A 25,123-nucleotide genomic window follows, 5' to 3' on the forward strand; every position below is an offset into this window, starting at 1 on the left:
CCCCTCTAACCTCCCCCTCTTAACATTTACAAAGAAACGCCCCCCTCCAGAAACTTGCATAGCACTCGTGAAGCTTTCTTTTACGGCTGGGTCCCCCTGGATCTTTATCTGCCATTATGTAAAAAAGATGAGCAAAACAAGTCGCCAGCTAACTACGAAGCTATACCAAAGCAACACATACACAAAACACGTAAGTCCAAGGCGTACGTAATCTACGTAACTAGGCCTGAGAAGGAAGATTTTTGATTGACAGGAAAGGGAACAAACCAAACGCCTCGGTCCGAGCGCGTTTATTGGCTGATGTTTTTCAGGTCCTGCCATGTCCACAGTTATTTTTTTTAATTTTTTATTCTTTTAGAGACCATACATACAAGTCCACTAAAGGTCAGTATATTCATTTTATGTGAATCAGACAAATTAAACAAAAAAAAAAAACATCCTCCATAATGCCTTTAACTAGACGAGCCCCCAGTAGAGGGCAGAACCACGCCCATGCATGACTCTGTATCAATTTTGATCATCCTACATACACACGTGGACAAAATTGTTGGTACCCCTCAGTTAAAGAAGGAAAAACCCACAATTCTCACTGAAATCACTTGAAACTCACAAAAGTAACAATAAATAAAAATTTATTGAAAATTAAATAATCAAAAACAGCCATTACTTTTGAATTGTTGATTAACATAATTATTTAAAAAAACAAACTAATGAAACAGGCCTGGACAAAAATGATGGTACCTCTATAAAAGATTGAAAACTATTTGACCAGAGTGACATGATTAACTCAGGTGTGCCATTTAATTGACATCACAGGTGTTTCCAAACTCATAATCAGTCAGTCTGCCTATTTAAAGGGAGACAAGTAGTCACCCTGCTGTTTGGTGAAAAGGTGTGTACCACACTGAACATGGACAACAGAAAGCGAAGGAGAGAATTGTCCCAGGACATCAGAAAAAAAATTATAGACAAACATCTTAAAGGTAAAGGCTATAAGACCATCTCTAAACAGCTTGAAGTTCCTGTGACAACAGTGGCTCATATTATTCAGAAGTTCAAGACCCACGGGACAGTAGCCAACCTCCCTGGACGTGGCCGCAAGAGGAAAACTGATGACAAATTGAAGAGACGGATCGTTGGAATTGTATCCAAAGAGCCCAGAGCAACCTCCAAAGAAATTAAAGGTGAACTCCAAGGCCAAGGTACATCAGTGTCAGATCGCACCATTCGTCGTTGTTTGAGCCAAAGTGGACTTCATGGGAGACGACCAAGGAGGACACCACTGCTGAAAAAAACTCATAAAAAGCCAGACTGGAATTTGCAAAAATGCATGTTGACAAGCCACAAAGCTTCTGGGAGAATGTCCTTTGGACAGATGAGACCAAACTGGAGCTTTTTGGTAAGGCACATCAACTCTATGTTCATAGACTCAAAAACCAAGCATACGAAGAAAAGAACACTGTCCCTACAGTGAAACATGGAGGAGGCTCAGTAATGTTTTGGGGCTGCTTTGCTGCATCTGGCACAGGGTGTCTTGAAAGTGTGCAAGGTACGATGAAATCTGAAGACTATCAAGGCATTCTGGAGAGAAATGTGCTGCCTAGTGTCAGAAAGCTTGGTCTCAGTCGCAGGTCATGGGTCTTCCAACAGGACAACGATCCAAAACACACAGCCAAAAACACCCAAGAATGGCTGAGAGAAAAGCGTTGGACTATTCTAAAGTGGCCTTCTATGAGCCCAGATCTGAATCCCATTGAACATATGTGGAAGGAGCTGAAACATGCCATTTGGAGAAGACACCCATCAAACCTGAGACAACTGGAGCTGTTTGCTCATGAGGAGTGGGCCAAAATACCTGTTGACAGCTGCAGAACGCTCATTGACAAATACAGAAATCGTTTAATTGCAGTGATTGCCTCAAAAGGTTGTGCAACAAAATATTAAGTTATGGGTACCATCATTTTTGTCCAGCCCTATTTCATTAGTTTGTTTTTTAAAATAATTATGTTAATCAACAATTCAAAAGTGATGGCTGATTTTGATTATTTAATTTTCAATAAATTTTATTTATTGTTACTTTTGTGAGTTTCAAGTGATTTCAGTGAGAATTGTGGGTTTTTCCTTCTTTAACTGAGGGGTACCAACAATTTTGTCCACGTGTGTATATCCCTTCCTACTTGATCTGCTGACCTCTAACTCCACAACTGAGCAGGGGACCTTAGACTGATCTTCAGTGCCAAGTTTGATTGTCCTGACTTCAGCACTTGCAGAGATATCTGACCGGACATACCCACCCACACACACACATACATACATACTTACCCAGCCAGATACCGAAGCGAATGCAGTAACCCCGCTGACGTATGTCAGGCATGGTTAAATATAATAGTCTGTGGGTAATGTAGTGTCAGTGACATTGTGTTGTCTCTGCTGACACAAAATTATTTCAGTTGCAAGTTTATTGACAGATAAGTCAACATTTTTGACAAATATACTAATTCTATCCAAATCTGCAAGTTAAAGGATAAGATCAGTATTATTCTCTATTCTGTTGAGGTTGATTGGTAATTCTAAATTGTCCATAGGTATGAATGTGAGTGTGATTGTTTGTTTCTATATGTAGCCCTATAATAGATGGTGACCTGTCCAAGGTGTCCCCTTCCTTCATAGTAAGTCAGCTGGGATAAACTCGAGCCCCCCCCAACCCTAATGAGGATTAATAACAATGGATGGATTTATATTTTCACTTACCAAACTGTTCTTGTAGTTTTTCTCTCTCTTTGGTGAGGTTAACATTAGCATCCTTCAAAAGGCTTGTTGTTTTGCTCAGGTTGGCATTGAGGTGTTGTATTTCAGTAATGTTCGTCATGAGTTCCTGTCTTTCTTTCATCAGTTCCCTTCTCTCAGTGTTCCAGCTGCTATTATCTTGAATCATTGTTGCAGTAAGACACCAACATGTGAAAAAGAAAAAGCAGTTTATTTTTGAAAACATATTTGCTAATAATACACTGAAAATTATATATGACACCAAGGTTTGACCTGGTCTCAATAACTCTTCCTGTTGGGACTGTTTAAACAAGCAGAAACATTTATCTGAAACTTTCTTGTGTAACATCCTGTTAAGTCTAAAGTGATCTATTTCTCTTTACATGCACATGCATGAGGAGAAATATGAGGTTCAGTTTCACTTTAGTTTCCTTTTTGTTAGGATTCTGGCCCAGTTTCTGTCCTCTTGTCCTTTTCCATTTTTTCCTCCCTTGTTGTTTTGTTCCTCTGGCTCCCTCTGTCTGCTGCTCCCTGCCTACTGATTACTGTCAGCTGCTGCAATCAGCTTAACTCAAGTCACCTGGTCCCCTCCTTTGCTATTTAAAGGCATTATGGAGGATGTTTTTTGTTTAATTTGTCTGATTCACATAAAATGAATATACTGACCTTTAGTGGACTTGTATGTATGGTCTCTAAAAGAATAAAAAATTAAAAAAAATAACTGTGGACATGGCAGGACCTGAAAAACATCAGCCAATCAACGCGCTCGGACCGAGGCGTTTGGTTTGCTCCCTTTCCTGTCAATCAAAAATCTTCCGGCTCAGACCTCGTTATGTAGATTACGTACGCCTTGGACTTACGTGTTTTGTGTATGTGTTGCTGTGGTATAGCTTCGTAGTTAGCTGGCGACTTGTTTTGCTCATCTTTTTTTACATAAGGGCAGATAAAGATCCAGGGGGACCCAGCCGTAAAAGAAAGCTTCACGAGTGCTACGCAAGTTTCTGGAGGGGGCGTTTCTCCGTAAATGTTAAGAGGGGGGAGGTTAGAGGGGGGTGAGGGAGAGGTTGTATGTGCACATGCGCATGCTCCGTTCAAAGTCGTAGGAAATTAAATCTCCTCTAATGCCTTTAAGCCCTGCCTTTTTCCCCTCAGTCTTTGCTTGCTCATTGTTGGACTCACACTCTTTCAGACTCTGCTCTCTTGCTTTCCCTACCCCTCTGGATTACATCAGTTTTATGGACTACTCCGCTTTTCTCCTCTTTGTGGATTACCCCCTTTTTGGACTCAGTTGTTTGGATGGACTTCTGTTAGTGTTTTCAGTTTCCCCGTGTGTGAGTTTCTTTCTTTAGCACTGTTATTTGCCACTGTTAGTTTCTTGTAGCCACTTCAGTACCGTTTTCAGTTTTTAGTAGTTTTGATTAATAAACCTTTTTATTATTATGCCCGGCTGCCTGTCTGTTATGTCTGCACCTGGGTTCTCCAAACACCCCCGTCATGACACTTTTATTCTAAGGATGCAGATGAGCTATCTTTGATAGATCTTTAACTGTACAGAACAGTTTGTGATTGTAAACTTCACCAAACTTGTATCTTTGTCTAATTCTCAGCCAAACTGTATTTATTTATTAGAAATTGCAATGTAACTGAGCGTCACATTGCTATGGCATTAATAATCAAGTCATCTACACATTGATGAAAAAAAAACCCTCTAGTCTTTTTTTTTTAAAGCAATAAAGTATTAAATATAAGAGTCTGTGGGTAATGTAGTGTCAGTGACATTGTGTTGTCTCTGCTGACACAGAATGATTTCAGTTGCAAGTTTATTGACAGATAGTAAAACATTTTTGACAAATATACTAATTCTATCCAAATCTTCTTCTTTTCCTTTCAGCTTTTCCCTTCAGGGGTCGCCACGGCGAATCAATTGCTTCCATCTAACCCTGTCTGCTGCATCCTCTTCTCTCACACCAACTACCTTCATGTCCTCTTTAACCGCATCCATAAACCTCCTCTTTGGTCTTCCTCTAGGCCTCCTGCCTGGCAGTGGAAAACTCAGCATCCTTCTACCAGTATATTCACGAAACATCTTGACACTGTTTATATGAAAGATAAAAATGTGATGATTTATTAAATAGTTAGCTTCAGTTTTATTGGTAGGCTTTTATTTGGTTTTGGTTTTGATTGTGGAGACAGGCAACCAGTTTCCCTTGTTCAGTCTTTGTGCTAAGCTAACTGGCTGATTGATTCATCTTATGCCCTGTACAGAAAAATGTTAATATTTTCCTAACTTATTTATAAAGAGAAAAAAATTAATTTATTCTGTACTCATTACATGTAAAGTGAAATATTTTTAACTTTCTTTTTCTTTGTTTGTTAGATTTAAGTTGGATGGTTATGCTTTTAGCTCATGAAAAACAGGAATCCAGTATCTTAAAATATTAGAATATTTCTTAAGATCAATCCAGTATTGAAGTCAGGTTGTTTTGACAGCAGTCTTCAGCTCGTCTGTATGTTTGGGTCAAGTGTTCCTCATCTTTCTGTTGACAGTACTCCATACAGGGTTCTGTGGGATTCAGGTCAGATGACTTATCCAATTAAGTACAGTAATGTTACAGTCAGGAAACCATTTGGTTTTAGTTTTGGCTGTCAGCACACTTTTCCAGTCTTGCTGGAAAAGAACATTAGCAGGATTGTCAACAGATGGAAGCATGAAGTACTCTAAAATCTTCTGGTAGATGCTGCATTGATTTTGTACTAAAACACAGTGAAACAACACCAGCAGATGACATGACACCCTCAGTCCTCACAGGCTGTCTTTACCCCTCCTCTCCTCCTAGGCACTTTAAATTTTCAAATGAAAAAAAACTTTACATCAATCTAAAAATAGGTCTATGGACCGCTGAGTTCACAGTCCAGCTCTTTTTTTCCTCAGCCCAGATGGGAGGCGTCTGATGTTGTCTCTAGCTATTAGGAATGTGACAGTTTTAGGCTTAATACCTGAAGAAGTCTGTGCTTGATGCACCGACACCAGCCTCTCTTCATCACTTATAAATCTCTCCTAAGTTCTTGAATCCATTTTTCTTGTCACAGTGCACCTTTTCCTACCACATGTCCCTTCATGTCAACTTACCATCAATACGTTTCCGTTCAGCACTCTGCAAATAGCATTGATCTTCTGTGGCCTACTGTTCTTGTGGATGTGTCTATGATCATCCTCTGGACAACTTTCAGGTCAGCAGACTCAGAGATATGTAGCATTTCTACAGTTTGAATAGTAATTCACTCAAAACTCAATATGACATTTGCTAAAATTCTGAGATACTGGACTTCTGATGTTCATGAGCTGTGAGCCATTATCATCAAAGTGAAAACAAAAAAAGGCCTGAAATATTTCATTTTAAGTGTAATGAGTTTTGAATACAGGGCGTCCCTGAAGTCTGGACACATAGGAAATCTCATTAACTATAATTTCTTTGCCTCCACAGATTAAATATGGCTTTTTCGAAAGATAAATTCATCTGCTACCTTTTGATGTGTCTGTCCTTCACTTTCACTGAGAAGTACCAGTTCATGTTTAATCTGTATAGTACACTTTCACTTTCTTAAGTAGCCGTTCCAGTTCCCAGTTTGCATCCTTTCCTGGGATCGCTCTGTGTGGCGTTTGCATGTTCTCCCTCTGTATGCATGGCTTATCACTGGTTCTCAGGCTTCCTCCCACAGTCCAAAAACATGTTGAGGTTGATTGGTAACTCTAAATTGTCCATAGGTGTGAATGTGAGTGTGATTGTTTGTCTGTATGTGTAGCCCTCTGATAGATGGTGACTTGTCTAAGGTGTCCCCTTCCTTCACACTAAGTCAGCTGGGATAGACTCCAGCCCCTCCCAACCCTAATGAGGATTAATAATAATGGATGGATTTATATTTTCACTTACCAAACTGTTCTTGTAGTTTTTCTCTCTCTTTGGTGAGGTTAACATTAGCATCCTTCAAAAGGCTTGTTGTTTTGCTCAGGTTGGCATTGAGGCGTTGTATTTCAGTAATGTTCGTCATGAGTTCCTGTCTTTCGCTCATCAGTTCCCTTCTCTCAGTGTTCCAGTTGCTTTTCTCTTGAATCACTGTCGCAGTAAGACACCAACATGTGGAAAAGAAAAAGTAGTTTGTTTTTTTAAAAACATATTTGCTAATAATACACTGCAACTTCTATACAAAATGAATATGTCTGAAAAACATTTTCTTACGTAGGACCAACAGGACGATGACAGCAGCCAGGAGCAAAAGACACAGCAGCCCCAGAAACACTTCAGCAACTCGAAGAAATTTCCTCTTTCCTGAAGTTACAGTGACTGTGCAAAGAAACCCAATGATGTTGCATTTCTTTTATTGAAGATTTTTATTTTACAACAAGCTGTGATATAAAGTTTTGTATTATTCAAAGTTCATCAAATCGCCATGGACCATGCATGGCCACACAGACATGCCAAAGCAGAATTCATCATCATCATTACAGTTCCTAGCAGGGTGGAATAAAATAATTTGCACATAGCTTGTGTCCATTTAGCAGTAGTAATTTTATTATTATTGTAACTGGACGAAAACATGAATTTTTCAAGACACAAAGCAAACAAGGAAAATTATCACCAAACTAGAGACGCTTTGCTGTGGGATCACATGTTCCAGCCTGAACCAAAAGGTGGGACCACACCCATCTTGTATTTCAATCTTTGTAGAGATTCCAACTATTGACCTGTAAAATTTTGTGACTACTTGTTGCATGGCTGTCATGCTACTGCACCAATTAATGCTTCTGACAGACCTATAAAGACTTGCAAAGTTGCTCAAAACCTCCTTTCTGGTAGTTCCCAGTACACAAGATGTACTTGGAACTGCTGTTGCACTTTATTAATATTTTTCCTCCTATGCTGGAAAAAATAGACAATCTTAAAAGAAGTTTTTCAGTGTGCAGTTGTGTACACTTGTGGATATCTGACACAAATCTGCTGTGTTAAAATACACATACAGCAACACTTGTGAATGGAAGCCAAAAGCAACTAGCAGAGATGACCAAGTGACATTTTACCAAATATTGTTGATCCAGAAGATCTACAGTCTATGAAGGAAGACAAAATACATGATTGTTCTTGTGACAAATGTGCATGTCTTTCAGTGATTTTATTATAGAAAACTTGGAGTTAAAGGAGTCATTGGAAGCTCAAGACTGACATGATTTACATTGTCTTTAAGATTTTGTTCTCGACTGTATGTTGAACATATCAGGACAGACATAGGCAGACAGACACTTACTTTGTTGTTGATCCTCTGTAAGGTTTTCCTCTCGTTTTGGCGTCGTACTTTCTTCTGTCAAGTAGTTGTCATAAATCGTTACATCATAGGTGTTATCAGAGATGTCTGCATTCCCGTCCTCCTTCTTGCCCCTCTGAAAACTAACTTTCTTGCTGAGGTCTGGTTTAGAGTAAATATCTTCAGACATGCTGTTTTGTGATTTCACCTAATCTAACTCAGAGATGTTCACTGCTCTGCTTTTTCAGTGTGCATCATGCTGTGGCTCTGCCATCCAGCAATGAGGAAGTATAAATAGAGGACACTCTGCCAGGTGATTTACAAGAACGATAAGCAAACAGAGGAAATACTGGCACACAATGCTGGATTGAGCAAGCCATGCAAGGGTAGAAAGATCAAAAAACGCAACAGGTGATGATGCAAAGCACTGAGACATAATTTTATGTAATTTCTTTTCTTTACAGAGTTGGATTCAACTTGCCCTGTTGCTTATAACAGCAACTAAAGTGGGAAGGTTACTGTATTTTGTGCAGACTTTTAATGAAACAGTAATCCAGGTCATACACTCGGCTACTTATGCAATGTCCCAGTAATGCTTTCAGTGGGACGTTTTTCGTTGTTCCGATGGCGTAAAGTTCTCTAAACATGCTATCTGTATAAACATTTTATGAGTATTGCATTAAGAACTTCCTTCCTTAATCATCATGTAAGACTGTAAGATTGTTTTGTGGACCAACGTTCTATCATGTGCTACCTCAACAACATCCCCAAAACAACATCAGAATATTGCAGGTAAAATGTTCTATCATTGTTAATATATGGTAACAATGCACAGAAAGATTTTTATAAAAACCTAGTCATCTGAGGCCTCCATGACATCCTGAAACATGTTTTAAATGTTAGTTTATAAAGGTTCTTCTTCTGTTATCACATAATTTGACAACCCTTAGAACATTCTTGTAACATCCTCTGAATGTTGCAGTTAAAACATTTTCCTAATTAACTTTTAACCTTACAGGGAAATAATTTGAACGGAGAAATTTCCTTTAAACTTTTTTGAGCATTAAACTGAAACGTTTTCTAGACAACATTATTAGAACTTGTAGGTCAGATTTCCATATCTGTGGGTTCATTTCCTGTTTGTTGGGCAGGTAACATTTGCCTCTTCCCCACTGGCTTCAGTTTCCCGTTAAATATGGAAATACATGCATCATTGTATTTGTTGGATGATCTTCCTTTTACAAATGCAAAACTTTTCAGTTATTGTGACAGCAGTTCCCAAACTTCTACTGAATCTGCCACGTAACAAAGAGAACTTTTATTCTTTCATATACTTCACCCAGGTTAAAAAGATCACCACATTCAAACAAGTGTAATGTGTAATTTACACATATGCAAAAACAAACAAACAAAAAACATAGTTCTTGTGTCAAAGATAACAGGTTGCAAGCCTCTTTATGAACAATATTTGACAGATATTTCTATTCGATAGATAGAATAGAGGAGAATACTATTAATGCTGGGGCCATATTGAGTAGTAATAAATATTTCTGTTTTAGGGTTCATTCAGTTGATGTGTCATGCTGGGCGGAAGAAATTTTTTTCAGCTAATTCACAATAAAGTCAACACTTTATTGACCTCTGTTAATTGGATGTTTACTCCCATTTAACATTCTGAGCTATCTATGGACCAATAACTGGTAGTAAAATAAATTTCTGACCATCTTCAAAAAAAATTGATAAAAGTTTGTTCCCACATCCAAGATTTATTGCTTCCTTGCTCAATAATAAGTTTTTATTCTTTTTTTAATGTGAGCTCTACAGGGTGCAAAAGTACACTGAGTATTTTACACACACATATAATAGTTTATTCTTAAAGGGGAACTTCGTTTTTTTTCAACCTGGGGTCTGTTTCCATATGTAATTTCATACATGTGAGTGATGGAGAAATGAATTTTCGACATAGCTCCAGTATTTAGCCAGGCAGGCAGCTTAGCAGCTCAGCTAGCAGCTCAGCTAGCAGCTCGGCCAGCGAAAAGTATGGGGCAGCTGGCCCCCTCCCCCGCGTCAAAGTTCGCCCTAACGTGCTTTTTGCCCCACACTGACCGGCTCAGATTGCTTTCTAGTGTCCTGAGATTTGGATACAGACCACAACAAAGAGCGATCACCAGGTAATGTGTAGGTTTTCGTTCACTCCTCATCTCTAGTATGTTGTGGGACACTCATTGAGACTATCTGAGCCACTGTTGCCAACTCCTCAGTAAGGAAAGTCACTGTTGGCTGTCCTAAAAGTCGCGAGAAGTCGCTAAATGACGTCATTGCCTAATTTGCATATTTCCCAGTTTGCAGTTAGGAGAGAGGAATAACGTTGTGGAATAGACCAAAAAGTAAGTATAAAACAATCAAAATATGTTTTTGTACTAGAGGCTAAATGCTGTGGTTTATTTTAGCATGACAGTGAAGAAACATTTTCGTTTATATGGCTCCGTAAGTCTGGATGGGATCTGGAGTGACTGCGCATGCGCGATTCATCTGTCGTCTGGCCGCAGAGTGATGTGGGTCTCCCCCTCCCCTCCCTGGGACTGCTGCGGGGTTACTGGACTGACAGCCTGTGCTCTGGGAGGGGGAGAAGCTCACAGCAGCACCTGCTGCTTGTTGAAAACAGTAACTGCAGAATGAGCCGAGTTTTCCTATAGACCCTTTAATGACCCACGTCACGAATGATGTCACAGCTTTAGCTGGAGGCAAAAGAGGAAGTCTGCGGCCGTGACCAAAAGGCGAAAGACTGATGGACTAGGCTCTATCAACTTTTCTAAAATGTCATCCTGCTGTGTTTTTGGATGCCAGAATAGGAGGAATGACATTGGGGAACGCAAATTAAAGTTTATAGGATTCCACCGAACACTCGTGCTCAGACGGAACGAAGACAGTTGTGGTTAAATGCACTGAGGCGAAAAGATTGGACAGAGACGATCAGCTGCAGTCAATTCCAGCCATTTTCAGTACAAAAAAATCGCTAATATTCTATTTGTAAATAAAAATATGACGAGAAATACAGGGAATATTGGACGCGCATCGCATCGCGCATCCTTGAAAACGACCGATTCGTGGAGTATATACCGACTTCAAGACATGTTTTGGACAGAATAGTTTACTGGCTTGTGTCGTCTGGATGTCCAAGGTTGGATTATGGCCGTTTTTTGTGGAATATTTTCATCTGTGTGTTATAATGCACCCGGAAATGTGAATCGCGCTGTGTACGTTGAAGCCGTGTACAGAGAAAGGACGGATGGATATTCGTTTTTTGTCGGACAAATGTGTTTATATTACCCGCTGTGGTAATCACATCTGAAAGTGGTTTATACCGGCGGATTCATGAGAATCTAAGGTTTCCATCGGCGTATAGTGTTTATATAATCGCGTTTGCAGCCTTTGGACATTCTTTAAATTCCTATGCAAATTAGTAAGTACCGCCGGCGGAACACTGAAGTCTAACGGGTTAAAAATGCTCGAGTTTGCAGCGCAAACTCCCAGCGCAAACTATATACTCCCAGTCCCGCTTGACTTCTCGCTCTGCTTTTGCCTCCAGCATAAGCCCCGCCCACAAAATGCCCACAATGTTTGTAAACAAATAAAGGGTCTATTAGAGTCTCCAAAACGGCAGAAAAAGTCGCTAGATTTGTCGCTAGTCGCTTTTGACAAAAAAAAGTCGCTCGGAGCTTTGAAAAGTCGCTAGATTTAGCGAGGAAGTCGCTAAGTCGGCAACACTGATCGGAGCCGGTCAGTGTGGGGCAAAAAGCACGTTAGGGCAGACTTTGACGCGGGGGAAGGGGCCAGCTGCCCCATACTTTTCGCTGGCCGAGCTGCTAGCTGAGCTGCTAGCTGAGCTGCTAAGCTGCCTGCCTGGCTAAATACTGGAGCTATGTCGAAAATTCATTTCTCCATCACTCACATGTATGAAATTACATATGGAAACAGACCCCAGGTTGAAAAAAACCGAAGTTCCCCTTTAAGCTGACACTATGAAATAGGATGTGCATTTTTCTCACAGAACCAGCGCCGCTTGTGTCCACAGGGGGCGTCGTTCCAGTTGCTGAGTACAGGGTTGTGGTGATACATCTCCACACAGTCCTCTACGTTGTTAGGACCGCCATGATCTGGCTGCCCTTCCTTCCAGAATCTGAAAAAGTGAACAAGAGAAATCCAACAGTTAAAATGTCATGTTGGATCAACGGAGTGATAGTGAGTTTAAAAGTCCAAGAGGCCTTTGTAACCAGTAAAGCAGATTATTTAGAAAATGCTTCCACAGCACAAATTCCTGCAGAATTAATTTTAATTCTGTTTTATCTATATAGCGTACAATAGAAGTCATCTCAAGACACTTCATATAGTAAAATGAAGAAAAAGTGTAGATGAAAACTCAACAAATCCAAATGATTGTCTTTGAAAAAGCACTTGGAAACAGAACAGATGTTTCAAATTAAATGTCTCCGAGCAGCTAAAGGAGCACAAGACTTCTTTAAATATGAAACATCTGCTGGAAATGTGAGTTTTTCAAATAGAAGTCTAGCAGTAAATGAAAACAATACATCCATCCATCCATCCTCTATATCCTCACTGGGGTCGCGGGGGGTGCTGGAGCCCATCCCAGCTGACTCGGGCGAAGGCAGGGGACACCCAGGACAGGCCGCCAGTCTGTCACAGGGCCACATACACAGATGAACAATCACACTCGCATTCACACCTACGGACAATTTAGAGTACTCAATTAACCTCAGCATGTTTTTGGACTGTGGGAGGAAGCCGGAGTGTCCGGAGAAAACCCACGCATGTTCAGGGAGAACATGCAAACTCCATGCAGAAAGATCCCAGGCCCACCCAGGATTCGAACCAGGGATCTTCTTGCTGCAAGGCGAAAGTGCTAACCACTACGCCACTGAGCAGCCCGAAAACAATACAGACAAGTGGAAATAATTAATAAATTATAATTAATATATTATGTCAGAAAATAGTGAAAACAGCCACTTTAATTCACCGAAGTACAAAATGGTGTAATCAAATAGCTTGTTTTACAGTCCAAAAGCCCAAAATATTCAGCTAGTGTTTTTTGTAAGGAATGACAGAGAAAAACATGAAATCATCACATTTGAGGAACTTCATCCTGTAAAAGTTTAGTTTCTGATTTAAATTTGTCATTAAAATGTCCGAAAATAGCAAAACTTGTAAAAATACTGTTCACCAAACTGCAAAATGATGCATTCGAATTGAATGTTTTGTACTTCAAAACTCCAAACATGCAAATGATTTCAGGATTATTACCTGAGGTTCTATATTTATAGTCTTATTTTTATGGAGTTATGATGTCAGTCTGGGATCAAGAAACGTAACAGCCACAACAAAGTCCAATGAGCAAGGAGACATGAACCAATAGTTTTGACACAACTTCATCAAGAAATCGCGTTTACACTTAGATTCCTGCCATCAATTTTTTATTTTATTAAAAAAAAAAACTACAACCTTCAAAACTCCTTGAATACCAAAGCTTGCCATGTTAAGGATCAGTGTAGCTAACTTTGCAGCTCTTTATTGAATTCAAACCATGAAAATGAATCAGAATGGGTTGAAATTCTCATTAGGCTGTCAGGATTCTGCCCTGTTGATGCCTTTTTGTTCCTTCTTCCACCTTTACTTCCCTCATTTGGATTTAACCTTTTAGATTCTGTTGTTTGTTGCTTTAATCTAAGTCTGTTGGTTCCCTCAGTGTTTGTTGCCCTTTAGTGTGTGTTTTTGGCTTGTGTGTCTCTGTCTCCCTCTGGCTGTGTCTTTCCCTTCTGTCTCTCTTCCACTCGCTCGTCCCCTGGCTCTGTCATCTCATTAGTTCATCATTCTCACCTGTTGCAATCAGCTCGACTCAATCCACCTGGTCCCCTTCCCAAGGGCGTCAGTTTGTAAAAGTGGGGGGATGGAGACCACAGCCATTGTCAGATGGAAATGCAAACCCTGGGTGGCGTGCTGGGTAGTCGGGAACACCGGGGATATCCCCGGTGGGCTGCTCCAGTCATAAAATAATAATAATAATAATAACAAAAATGCTTTAAATCATGGGTCTCAAACTCGCGGGCCAACTGCGGCCCGTGGGACGATATTAAGTTTAGCATTGGTGTGGCACGCCTGCTTTTGTCATATGCTTCCGTGTCGTTGGTAAGACAGCACTTTGAGAAAATGTCGAAGAACAGCGGCAAAATGCCACAAGTTGGACTTGAACTCACAACCTCCGCACCAAAGGCAGAGGCTCAACCTGTTGAGCTACCGGTACATGCCAGTAGAGAGGTCTGTGGGCCGCTATAGTACTAATTATCCCGGGCCGAAATTTTGCTTCTGCACACCTCTGGTCGGAGCTTCCACTTGGCACGGCACAAATTTAGCATCTGCACGTTTTTTTTTTTAACCTCACGAAGGTGTGCTGCATGTCTGTGCAACTCTCGGCCGAGTGCGGATGGTGCGTTCAGGAGCGTCGGAATTTTCTATACTGCTGAAAATAACTGGGTTTACAACGGCTTACATGTGAAGAATTTGAATGTGTTGGAGACAAAATGACCCCTGACAAAAAGTGGGGGGGACACATCCCCATCGTCCCCCCCTATACTGACGCCTATGCCACTTACCCTCCACCACTGGATTATATCAGTTGTTGGACTTTGTCATTTTTCATCCTTTTCTGAATAAACCTAGCCTAGCCATGCTAGACCCATGTTTCTGACGGCACAAGGGTCTAGGGAAGCTCGACAGGGAGGCGGGCTAAAAGGTTGTCTATCAAATCCCTCTGCAGCAATTGGGTAGGTATACAACCAATCAACGCAACGAATAGGCTGACGCAGTTCCGAGAGCACCGGTGGATTGTGGCTTAGTCCCATTAGCTTCCCAACCAGCGGGGCCGCGAATCCGCGGAGCCAACTGGTATATTAAGGATTTGCCATATCCTGTCGGCATAAGTCCAAATACGTCTTTCTTCTCAATGAAACACTTAAGTGCCGTCCTTTGTTTATCTTTCAAGTTGAATTTTAGCTTCAAATCTTTAAGGGCTGTGGCCAAAGCCGAGTCGAAAGATAACTGTTTATTGTGCGCTGGTTGTTTCTGTCAGAATCGTCACGCCTCTGTCCTCACTTCGTTACGCCCGCCTTCTGACTCTACACTTCATGGTGATTGGTCCGGCCAGTTTTAGGAGAATCCAGCCTCGAGCCTTATGGAGGTTTAACTCGACCCACCCTGGAAGAGAATTAAATTCGTTGCCGTGGGTTGTCTAGCTAGGCTAGGATAAACCTCTTTTGGACTCGATTTGCTATTTGGACTCTAGTTTGCTTTTGTGTTAGTCGTTTGTTCTCCTCGTGTAAGTACCTCTTTAGTTTGCCGTTTTGCCGCTGTCTAGTTAGTTTTTTGTCCACTCAGTCTCGCTTTCAGTTTGTAAAGGTTTCCTTGATTTAGTTAATAAATTCTTTTATTAATGCCTAGCGTTCTGTCTGTGATGTCTGCGCCTGGGTTCTCCACGCCCCACATCCCTAACATAGGCATTTTTTAAATTATTTCACAGCTGGATATTTTACTCTCTGTACTTGTTTTGGTTACTGCTTTAACTTCTAAGAAACTATAAATCGCAAAATACAATCCTTACATCAGCCTGTGGCATGTAATAATAATAATAATAATAATAATAATAATAATCTACATGATGTATAATAAGATGATATGTGTTATTACCAGCTTGTTTCTTGTCTCCACTGCGCTTCTTCCTGCGTCTTGGTGGCTGATTAATATAATCCCTGGTCTCTATTCCCTGCATCATGCCGACTGCATTAAATAAAGTTCAGAAGTTCAGTTTCGTCTGATCAGCTCTGATCAGCGTAATGTTTGTTCTCTCGGCTGGTTTGTGTGTGTCTTAACCCATAATGAGGAACTACAGAGTTATGACACTGCTACCGTGTGGTTAAAAACACATGTAACTTATGCAGAAATTTGAAAAACTGGAAGAATCAGACATAAAATGCTCTTTTTGTGGAGCTAATTCAACATGTACACTACCATTCAAAAGTTTGGGGTCACTTAGAAATGTCCTTATATTATTTTTGAAAGAAAGACAGTTTTTCAATGAAAATAACATTCAATTAATCAGAAATACAGCCTAGACATTGTTTATGTGGTAAGTTTCTCTTCTAGCTGGAAATGAGGCCCATAAGTGATGGTTAGAAAACCCTTGTGCAACTATGTTAGCACATGAATAAAAATGAAGTGTGAGTTTTCATGGAAAGCATGAAATTGTCAGGGTGAACTTTTGAATGGAAGTGTATATTTTGTCCATGATAGATAGATAGATATCCATACTAACTTTAGAAAGCCACTTAAAACCGCTCCAATAAATAACCTGGCTAACAGCCTGAATAAACAATGTTTTATGATTAAACAACCTATAAGAACTTCAGCTTCCTTGGTAGAACAGTCCATACACATTTAATTATATTATTATGTTATTTTAGATCTTTATAAATAGGTGGAAATGGTGTAAACATGATTTTAGTTTGACATCTGCAGAAGTACTGTGGCAGCTGTTGCATTGGTATCATATGATCTTCTAGTGGATCTATTAAACAGCCTGATTACCTCCGTAGAAGTTTGAAAGCAACCTCAACCTTATCAGACACAGGATATGTGACATTACTAGTTTCATCAATCCATCTCTACAAGTGACGGCAGTCTGTTGTTAAGACATAAGTAAGTTCACTGTCAGTCTTCAAAAACAAGGACAGAGAGCAGCACAATACAAGTGCAATATTTTCCATATGTGTGAGACTGGACAGAAAGTAAAATGCAAGAAACAACATCCTTCACCGTGCAGCGTAGGCTTGTGCATGCCTGACCAGTAATGTGACTCACATGCAGTTCAGATTTGAGCAATATTGAAAGCAGTGGTGTAGTGGTCCCTGGAGAAGTGGGTATACTCTTAATTTTCACTTTTTTTTTAATTAGTCCAGAAAAACGCCCTGTTTTAGAAACAGTGGCATAGAAGACTACTCTATTCAATTTTTTCAGTCATTTCTACTTGCCCACTATTATAAAATTATCATGACTTGATTAGGAGCAGTTTGTAGTTATTACTGGTCACACAAGCAAACTGGATTAATGTAACATGTATTTATCATGAGGCAAACATGGTGTTTGTTACTTTTGAACATTTATTTAAATAAAATACTTCAAATATGAAGTTGACAGTGCATCCTTGTTCATATTTCATCATGAATAAAACCTCAATATTGTTTTAGGTCGAATCTTAAACTACCTGTCCCCATTCTTGTCTTTTTACTTACTTTAAAATCAACTACCAGCCTAGAGGTTTTCCCACATTATCCCAATCTAGCTAGCTTCAGACTTACGTTAGAATAACGTTAGCCTTTCAAAACGTTAGTCAGACTCGGCCCGACACTCAGTTTAACCCGTTGCGCTTCAGTTGCGCTTCAGTGTCCCGCCCGTGGTACACTTTGAGATCTGCATAAGCAATTTGCTAAATGTCTGAAACTGCAAACGCGACTATACAAACACCATACGCCGATGGAAAGCTTAGATTCTCATGAATCCGCCGGTATAAACCACTTTCAGATGTGATTACCACAGCGGGTAATATAAACACATTTGTCCGACAAAAAACGAATATCCATCCATCCGTTCTCTATACACGGCTTCAACGTACACAGCGCGACTCACATTTCCGGGTTCATTATTACACACAGATGAAAATATTCCACAAAAAACGGCCATAATCCAACATTGGACATCCAGACGACACAAGCCAGTAAACTATTTTGTCCAAAACATGTCTTGAAGACGGTATATGATCCACGAATAGGTCGTTTTCGAGGAAATGCACCTTGCGATGTGCGTCCAATATTCCCTGTATTTCTCGTCATATTTTTATTTACAAATAGAATATTAGCGATTTTTTTGGAGTGAAAATGGCTGGAATTGACTGCAGCTTTAACCACTGGCGACAAAATATCCTCTCCTTGAAATGTGCAGTCATGTTGCCAGTAGTTTAAAACAATGATTCATTTGGAAACCACCTTAAAACTTACCTGAGAATTATATCGTCCATGAAAGTAGGTTCGCTTGATACGTACCACTCACTTGAAAGGTGTTTATTCTGACTTTCTCGCATTTCGGCGCATCTTTCAAGCAGACCTGTCAATCAACTGGAGTGCCACAGAGGTGTTAGCAAAATTTTCCTCTGTATGACCCGCCCTACTCTGCCTCTGATTGGCTTATCCCTAAAGTTAACCAATCGAATCAGTGAAGGTAGCATGTACCAGCCAATTACAGGCAGAGGAGGGTTGTTCATGGCTTCATCATCCTTAAGGAAAAGAGGGCTACCTGGCACACAGATATACTGAATGATGCGCACCAGGGAGCATTAGAAGTGGGTATACGCAATGCCAACTGAAAAATAAGTGGGTATACGCAGTATACCGCCGTATACCCTGGACTACACCACTGATTGAAAGCGATACTTAAGTGTTACTAGACTCAACCTAGCAAGATTTTTTACAGAACTTCTACAGTAAAGTGACCATTTAGACATGAAACTGACACGTTCAGATGCTGTCACATTAACAGAAAGCATGTCTAAAAGGGACTTTACTGCGTAGTACCTAGAAACATTTCAACACGGCATTAATCTGAACTGCATGAAGTTTCAATTACAACTAAAAGGACACTTCAGAAAACTCTTGGCCTCACCACAAAGCATTACAGGAGAAAGACTGTTCTTGCATTACTTTTGAGCATTGTCTCTTTTAACGTCAGTGTAATTGATCCACCGATGTTCACGGAAGAAGACCACAACATGAGATACCCTCAACAGCATGAATGACCCTTTTTTTATCAGTCTGAAAATGGAAACCACACAAGTAGGATTTTTACACAGATAGAAGTCAGATGGTGAGTAAGGTGCATAAAGCAACAATTGGCTGCTTCTGCCACTTGTGCTATGTGGACTGACACATTGTGCTGGAACAACAGCACTCCAAATTGAATATTTATAGCGTACAGTTATAATGGTAGTTGTGCATCCTTTTTTACAGGTGAGGCCAAGAACTTTTTTTGTGGTCTTTTTTTATAAAGGACAACAAGAGAGAGACAGGAAACATGGCTAGAAGAGTGGGGAATGACTTGCAGTTAATGACCATGGGCTGGATTTGAACCCATGACCACATTGGGGACCATAGTACCTGTTTGTGGGTCATCTGCACAGTCAACTGAGCTATTGGGGCACCCCAGGTGAAGAATTTTTGAAGGAGGCATACATAAGATTACAAGGAATTATTGTAGATAGTTACAAACTATATAGTTGATGGCATGACACTCTAAGAAGTGATGCTGTAAAAGCTGCTCCAATGAGAATTCAATGAATATATGAAGCTAGAACGTCTGTTATGGTTTGCTCATTTCTGCTTTACCTACTTCTGCTTTATGCGAGGAAAATGGCCAGGCCTATGCTTTGGCAAAGGTTACAAAATAAATGTATATGCAATGTTGGAAGTTTGGTCATGTGAGACTGAGCACATTGTACCCTCACTATTGTCACAGGGCTGTATGACTAAACAAACGGAACATATCTCAATTTCATTTTCAGCATAGGCAATTTATCTCTATTCTTCATTGTCAAACATATTCAGCTTTTAAATTTTTTTTTCCCAACAATGTCTTTATGCATTTTTTCAGACACATAACACATACAATGATGCACTCAAACGAGTGGAAGAGTGTTACAATTGCCAAAGGCATAACAACAAAGCATCAACTCAAATAAAAATAAAAAATAAATAAATAAAATAAATAACAACAATAATAAAACAAGAAGAATCAAATAATATAGATAAAATAGTATACATATGGGGGAGAGTAAGTACGACACCAACCACACACTAAGCCTGCTCACAAATATACCTTACACATACATTAGGTAGTGTATGAAATGGTCAAACTGCTCCAGACAATAAACATTTTCCCAAGAGAGCTGCAGGGGGCTACCTAAGGGTCATCCTCAGATGTTTCCATCAAACCAGAAACGTCTTTATTTGCAAGAAAATTTATAAATGGGCCCCAAAAGTTATCAAAAATGGGCTGTTTACCTTTGATTGCATACGTAATCTTTTCTAAGGGCAGAGTTGGTGTTTATTCAGAAAGCCATCTACCTATCCTTGGTCTATCCACCTGACTCTCAATGACTCTCTTGGCCAACAACAGGCCTATATCTAAAAATAATCGATGTTTCTTCCTTATGTTACAGTTAGCTGGGTAGATACCCATTAGGAATATTTTTGGATCCAAGTATAATTTTATCTCTAGTATTTCCTCAATGCACTGTTTCACTTCTTCCCAAAATATCCTTATCTGAGAGCATTGAAAAGTTGTGCCCTTTTCTTTGTTACATTTTATGCAAACATCCGGTACTGTGTTATAGAATTTATTCAATTTAACAGGAGTCATATATAATCGCATCAGCCAATTGTACTGCAGATATTTTAAACAGGTGTTCACTGTTTGCAATTGAGCGTTGATGCATGCCTTCTCCCACTCCTCAGTGGAAATATTCTCCTGTAGGTCCTCTCTCCAGGACTCAAGCTTATTTATTGAGGATTCTGAAGATTCGTCAACTAACTTATTATATCATTTGGAAATCAAGCCCCTCCCCTGGCACTCTTCCACCATCATTTCTTCTAGCATTGACAGGCTTGGAACGGACAAGGACTGATTCTGTTGAGTTCTAATAAAATCCCTCAGTTGTAGATAGCTTTAAAATTTTTGAGAAGAATATCTTTTTCATTAAGCCATCTGTGCTGTTTCCATAATGTAAAACTGTTGTAATTCAGCTTTAAAAATTAAATTACTGTAACTCAATTCAGTGATCTTAATTTCACATGTGTTACTGTAAATAATGGAGAGATTAATTTTTACACTGTGGTAGGGAAAATGTTTTATAAAATTCACTGCATTTGTTTATAAAACGAAGGCTTGTGAGGTCGTAGAGTGCCACAAAATACGTTTTTTTAGGTTGTGCAGTCTTAAAATCAGTTCTGGAAAGGTGTGAATACAGTTCAGTACAAGAGAATAATTAATAGACCACATTTGACACAAATGTGTGGATTAAATTGGTCATATAAAGACCTAGGTTTAGATATCAATAAATAACTAAATGGATTCAAGTGAGCCTCTGTTCTAAAGTGCAGATTTCTGTCAAGATGCAGCTTAAAATTGTCAAAGGTCATATTTTCTAAACACCTGGTGATGAAAGATGACAAAAAAGGAAGAATTATCTCGTGCTGCTTCATCAGCAAAGACAAACATATTAAAGAAGAAGTGGATTACGCATCAGTTTCATTCATAGAAAATATATTCTCTGTCACTTTCCAGTCAGTGGTTAAATATGGTGAGAGCAGCACACAGAGAGCAGTCAGAGATCATAACAGAATATGTAAATCTACCAGATGTACCAGCCCGGAGTCGCTTGAGTAAAGCTGGTGAAGAAACTCCTGCTGCAGCGGGTAAGACAGAAATCCTTCAGCAAATATTTACACTTTCAAATGTGAATATGTTAAGAAACTCTTTGTGAAAGGTACATTTTGAAATTAGAGAATAATATATGCAGTCCTATTTTGTGAAAATGTAAAAAACTATTACCTATCTGCTCTTTTTGCAATATTATTCAATGATTTTGCAATTGTGCTGACCATTTTCATGCTCTGTCATTGTTCCCTGTTGATCATTTTTCTAAAATGATGGCATTAACATGATTTCTTCTCAATCCGCTTTATAATAGTTTAAAAAGGATTTTAGACACTATTTATGTGGTTGTGAAATGGAAATGGAATTGGAAAGTTGCTGGTATTAGCACAGTTCTCCAAAAATAGTAACTGCAAGAGAGAACTAATGAATTTATTTGTAATTCCGAGAAACTTATGAAAAGTATCTGTTTTGTTTATATTTATTGTTATAATTAGCCTTTTGTATCATTTACTTAATTCATACTTATTTTTTTACATTTTTAAATCTACTATAATGGATATATGTCCTATAATGGATCTGAATTACCTGGAAAACTACTAAATAAAACTCAGAATGTATCTTTTAGCTTTGTGACTCGGATTTTACTGAGCAAAGTTACCCAGAAAACTCAGAGAACCTTCCTCTTTAGATAAGGCTGCTAATTCTGTATTCATGTCTGTGTGATTTCGATATTCAGGAAGGAAACTGTTCAGACTGGTTGCTGTGAGCTTTGGACTCTTGTGTATCCTGCAAGTCATTCTCAACATTTCTCTGCGTTTTGCTCTCTGTGAGTTGCTTTATATTGTGTCACCATTTGTTTCCACTGACCTCATTCAAAGTTTAATTAATATTTTTTAATAGCAGAAAGTATCTCTGGTTAACACCACAGCTTAAGTTATTAACTACAAAAGAGCCACTATCTCGAATTGTCTTTAATCAGTGTTTAGATCATTTGATTAAGTACTGACGTCTTATTAAAATTCAAGTGTTTATAACCTTAAGGTTGGCTGACAATCAGACAGAGACAAAAGTTTGGTGAAGTTTAGAGTCACAAGATATCATGGAAGATCCCTGGAAGATTGCAACAGAAAAGGATGGGACTTTCCAGTTCAGCTCACACTTCAAAACTATGTCTCTAAATAAAACGAAACCACAGTGACTAAGTCATAGCTTTCTACCGGTATACTTTCTTATACTTCAGTGCACAGCACAAAGTAGATGAGGATTTGTTTTCCAAATCACCTCTGTCCTATTCGGCTTGGTCAAATTTCTCCCAGTTTATGTGAAAAGAAATTTAAAAAAATATTATAATATAATTATTATCTTGTTAATGTGTCCTCGTGGTGCTTTTAATGTAGTAGAAGTCATATCATTTGTAACATTAGTCGCATAAACCTGGATTCAGACTTTCAGTAAGATTTTCATGTGCAAATAAATCTCAGGAACCAATTATGTTACCTTGTAGGGTTGGTCTTTCTGTATAATTATCCTTCTTCAGAATCAGTTTCTGGTTTTAAAAAGTATTGTTGAATGACACCAACATTACAACTTTCCATTGTATCATTCTACAGTGTTTGAGCAGAGTCGTAGGAGAGCAGGTGTGCACAAATATTAGTTTTTAATTGGTGTCAGGAAAATTCTTCAGTGGTTCTTCTCCAAATTAATACTCAGAGTCGTCTCTCAAGTCAAAGCAAATTTTTACTTGTGCAAGGAATCACTTGAACAGAGCAGAGTCTGAATGAGTGACTGGCGAAGTTGAAACATAGCATAGCTTTTTACTGGCACATAAGCGTGAGTTAAACATCTTGATATGTGTTATCTGTAATTCGTTACAGGCAAGTGGTTAGGGCTGGTTTCTTATCCTACAAATTCCTTGCTTGTGTCCTTGTTCCTCTTTTCACATAGCACACATCACACAGTATTACAATGAAAAGGACATTCAATCATCAAATATAGTAATTTTCACAACAACTGGCACTTTAAGTTACATTGACTTAAACAGAATGTTATATGGGACTTTTCAAATGAGTCTTTCTGTTCTTTCCAGACGAGAAGACATCAGGTATTGAGATTTTCTGCAACAACATGTCAGAGACAGACGAGCTGAGAAAACTGGCTGGTAAGTGTGAGGATGAAACTCGTCACATTAAGCCCAATTCATTGGCAAAACCTCGTGTCATATATAATATATCACATGACATAATAACTTACAATAAATGATGACTATCCACAGTTGTAAAAATGTGTAGAGCAAACCAGTTCCTCCACCACTTCTCGCTTTTTGCTTTAGCTGTGTCAACACATGCAATTAAACACATGGAATTAAGCAGCAACACATAGATCATGTTTCATTGTTGTTAGGAGAAGCTGTCTTTAAAGGATCATGATGGAAACGAGATATGTAAATTTATATTTTAATTTCAGAGACATTAATGATCTTTTTGCTCCCACAACAGATCACTATTTTCAACAGGGATGGATATACATGCGCCCCAGTCTCTACTATATTTCATCTACCAGGAAAACCTGGGAAGACAGTAGAAAGGACTGTCTGCAAAGAGGTGCGGACCTGGTGATTATCGACTCCGAAGAAGAACAGGTGTGTGTGTGTGTGTGTGTGTGTGTGTGTGTGTGTGTGTGTGTGTGTGTGTGTGTGTGTGTGTTCATGTGTATTGATCAATTCCATTTGTAATGATGATTGATTTTCTCTGTAAGAACTTTACAAGGAAGTTTCACAAACTCATGTGGATTGGACTGACTGAGGGAGGGAGGAAAGGAGAGTGGCAGTGGGTGGATGGGACTCCACTGACGACAAGGTTAACACAATATTCTTTTATTTAACTTAAAAAAATATTGAAACTCTTTACCTTAAAGCTCACTACAAATTCCAATGCCAGTTTAATGAATAAATTAAACTTTCATATTCTTTCATTTATTTCCTATTTTATTTTCTGTTTCAGCTACTGGGGCCCCGGGGAACCTAATGATTTTGAGGGCAAAACAGAAGACTGTGTAGAAATAAAGTTCCATGATAACAAGAACAGCTGGAATGACATACCATGTGATGACTTAAACTTCTGGATCTGTGAAAAGAAAGTGACTCTATAAGTCAGCATATATAATATCCTGTAAAGCTGAACAACACTTTAAGGTTTAATCTGAATTCACACAATCATTTTTATGCAAAAGATAATCTGGAAGGCTGTCTGACAATCTATAATTCTACAGTTTCATTTAGCAGACACTTTAATCCTTTATAGAAACATTTTATTACAGTGAGTATGAAAGTAAGATCTTGTGTGTTAGGGTGGGAATTTGTGCATTTGTGGTCATAAGTGTGCAAATGTAAGGCTTAATGTTATATTTTTTATACTGTAAACTAAAAATTACATGACAGTGCATCTCAGGTGAAGTTGCAGAGTAACGCAAAAACAATGTAAAAGGCAATATGATCAATTCCTTTCTACTAGGA

At 39.1% G+C, this 25,123-nt stretch overlaps 2 protein-coding genes and 1 long non-coding RNA gene across 4 annotated transcripts in view; 1 reads left to right on the forward strand and 2 right to left on the reverse strand.

The window, feature by feature from the left end:
- Window positions 1-2,694: 2,694 nt before the first annotated feature.
- LOC127533341 (uncharacterized) lies at window positions 2,695-7,203 on the reverse strand. The gene is made up of 3 exons (XR_007941071.1): window positions 7,005-7,203; window positions 6,699-6,881; window positions 2,695-2,925 (listed from the first exon to the last, which is right to left on the reverse strand). It is a non-coding gene; the product is annotated as an uncharacterized LOC127533341 (long non-coding RNA).
- Window positions 7,204-11,950: 4,747 nt separating this feature from the next.
- The window catches only part of LOC110964354 (C-type lectin domain family 4 member E-like), a 29,101-nt gene continuing 15,928 nt past the window's right edge, over window positions 11,951-25,123 (reverse strand). Inside the window, exon 6 of the mRNA XM_051946280.1 lies at window positions 11,951-12,244. Coding sequence (XP_051802240.1) covers window positions 12,085-12,244 — 160 coding nt within the window. The 3' untranslated portion in view covers window positions 11,951-12,084. The remainder of the gene's footprint in view (window positions 12,245-25,123) is intronic.
- The window catches only part of LOC127533403 (CD209 antigen-like protein E), a 28,650-nt gene continuing 25,059 nt past the window's right edge, over window positions 21,533-25,123 (forward strand). The window contains exons 1-2 of one of the 2 annotated variants that reach the window (XM_051946281.1): window positions 21,533-21,650; window positions 22,349-22,438. In XM_051946281.1, the coding sequence (XP_051802241.1) occupies window positions 21,533-21,650; window positions 22,349-22,438 (208 nt within the window). The remainder of the gene's footprint in view (window positions 21,651-22,348; window positions 22,439-25,123) is intronic. The other variant, XM_051946282.1, reaches the window with a different exon arrangement.

Source organism: Acanthochromis polyacanthus, chromosome 3 (genome assembly GCF_021347895.1).
Source record: "Acanthochromis polyacanthus isolate Apoly-LR-REF ecotype Palm Island chromosome 3, KAUST_Apoly_ChrSc, whole genome shotgun sequence".
Classification (NCBI taxonomy): domain Eukaryota; kingdom Metazoa; phylum Chordata; class Actinopteri; family Pomacentridae; genus Acanthochromis; species Acanthochromis polyacanthus.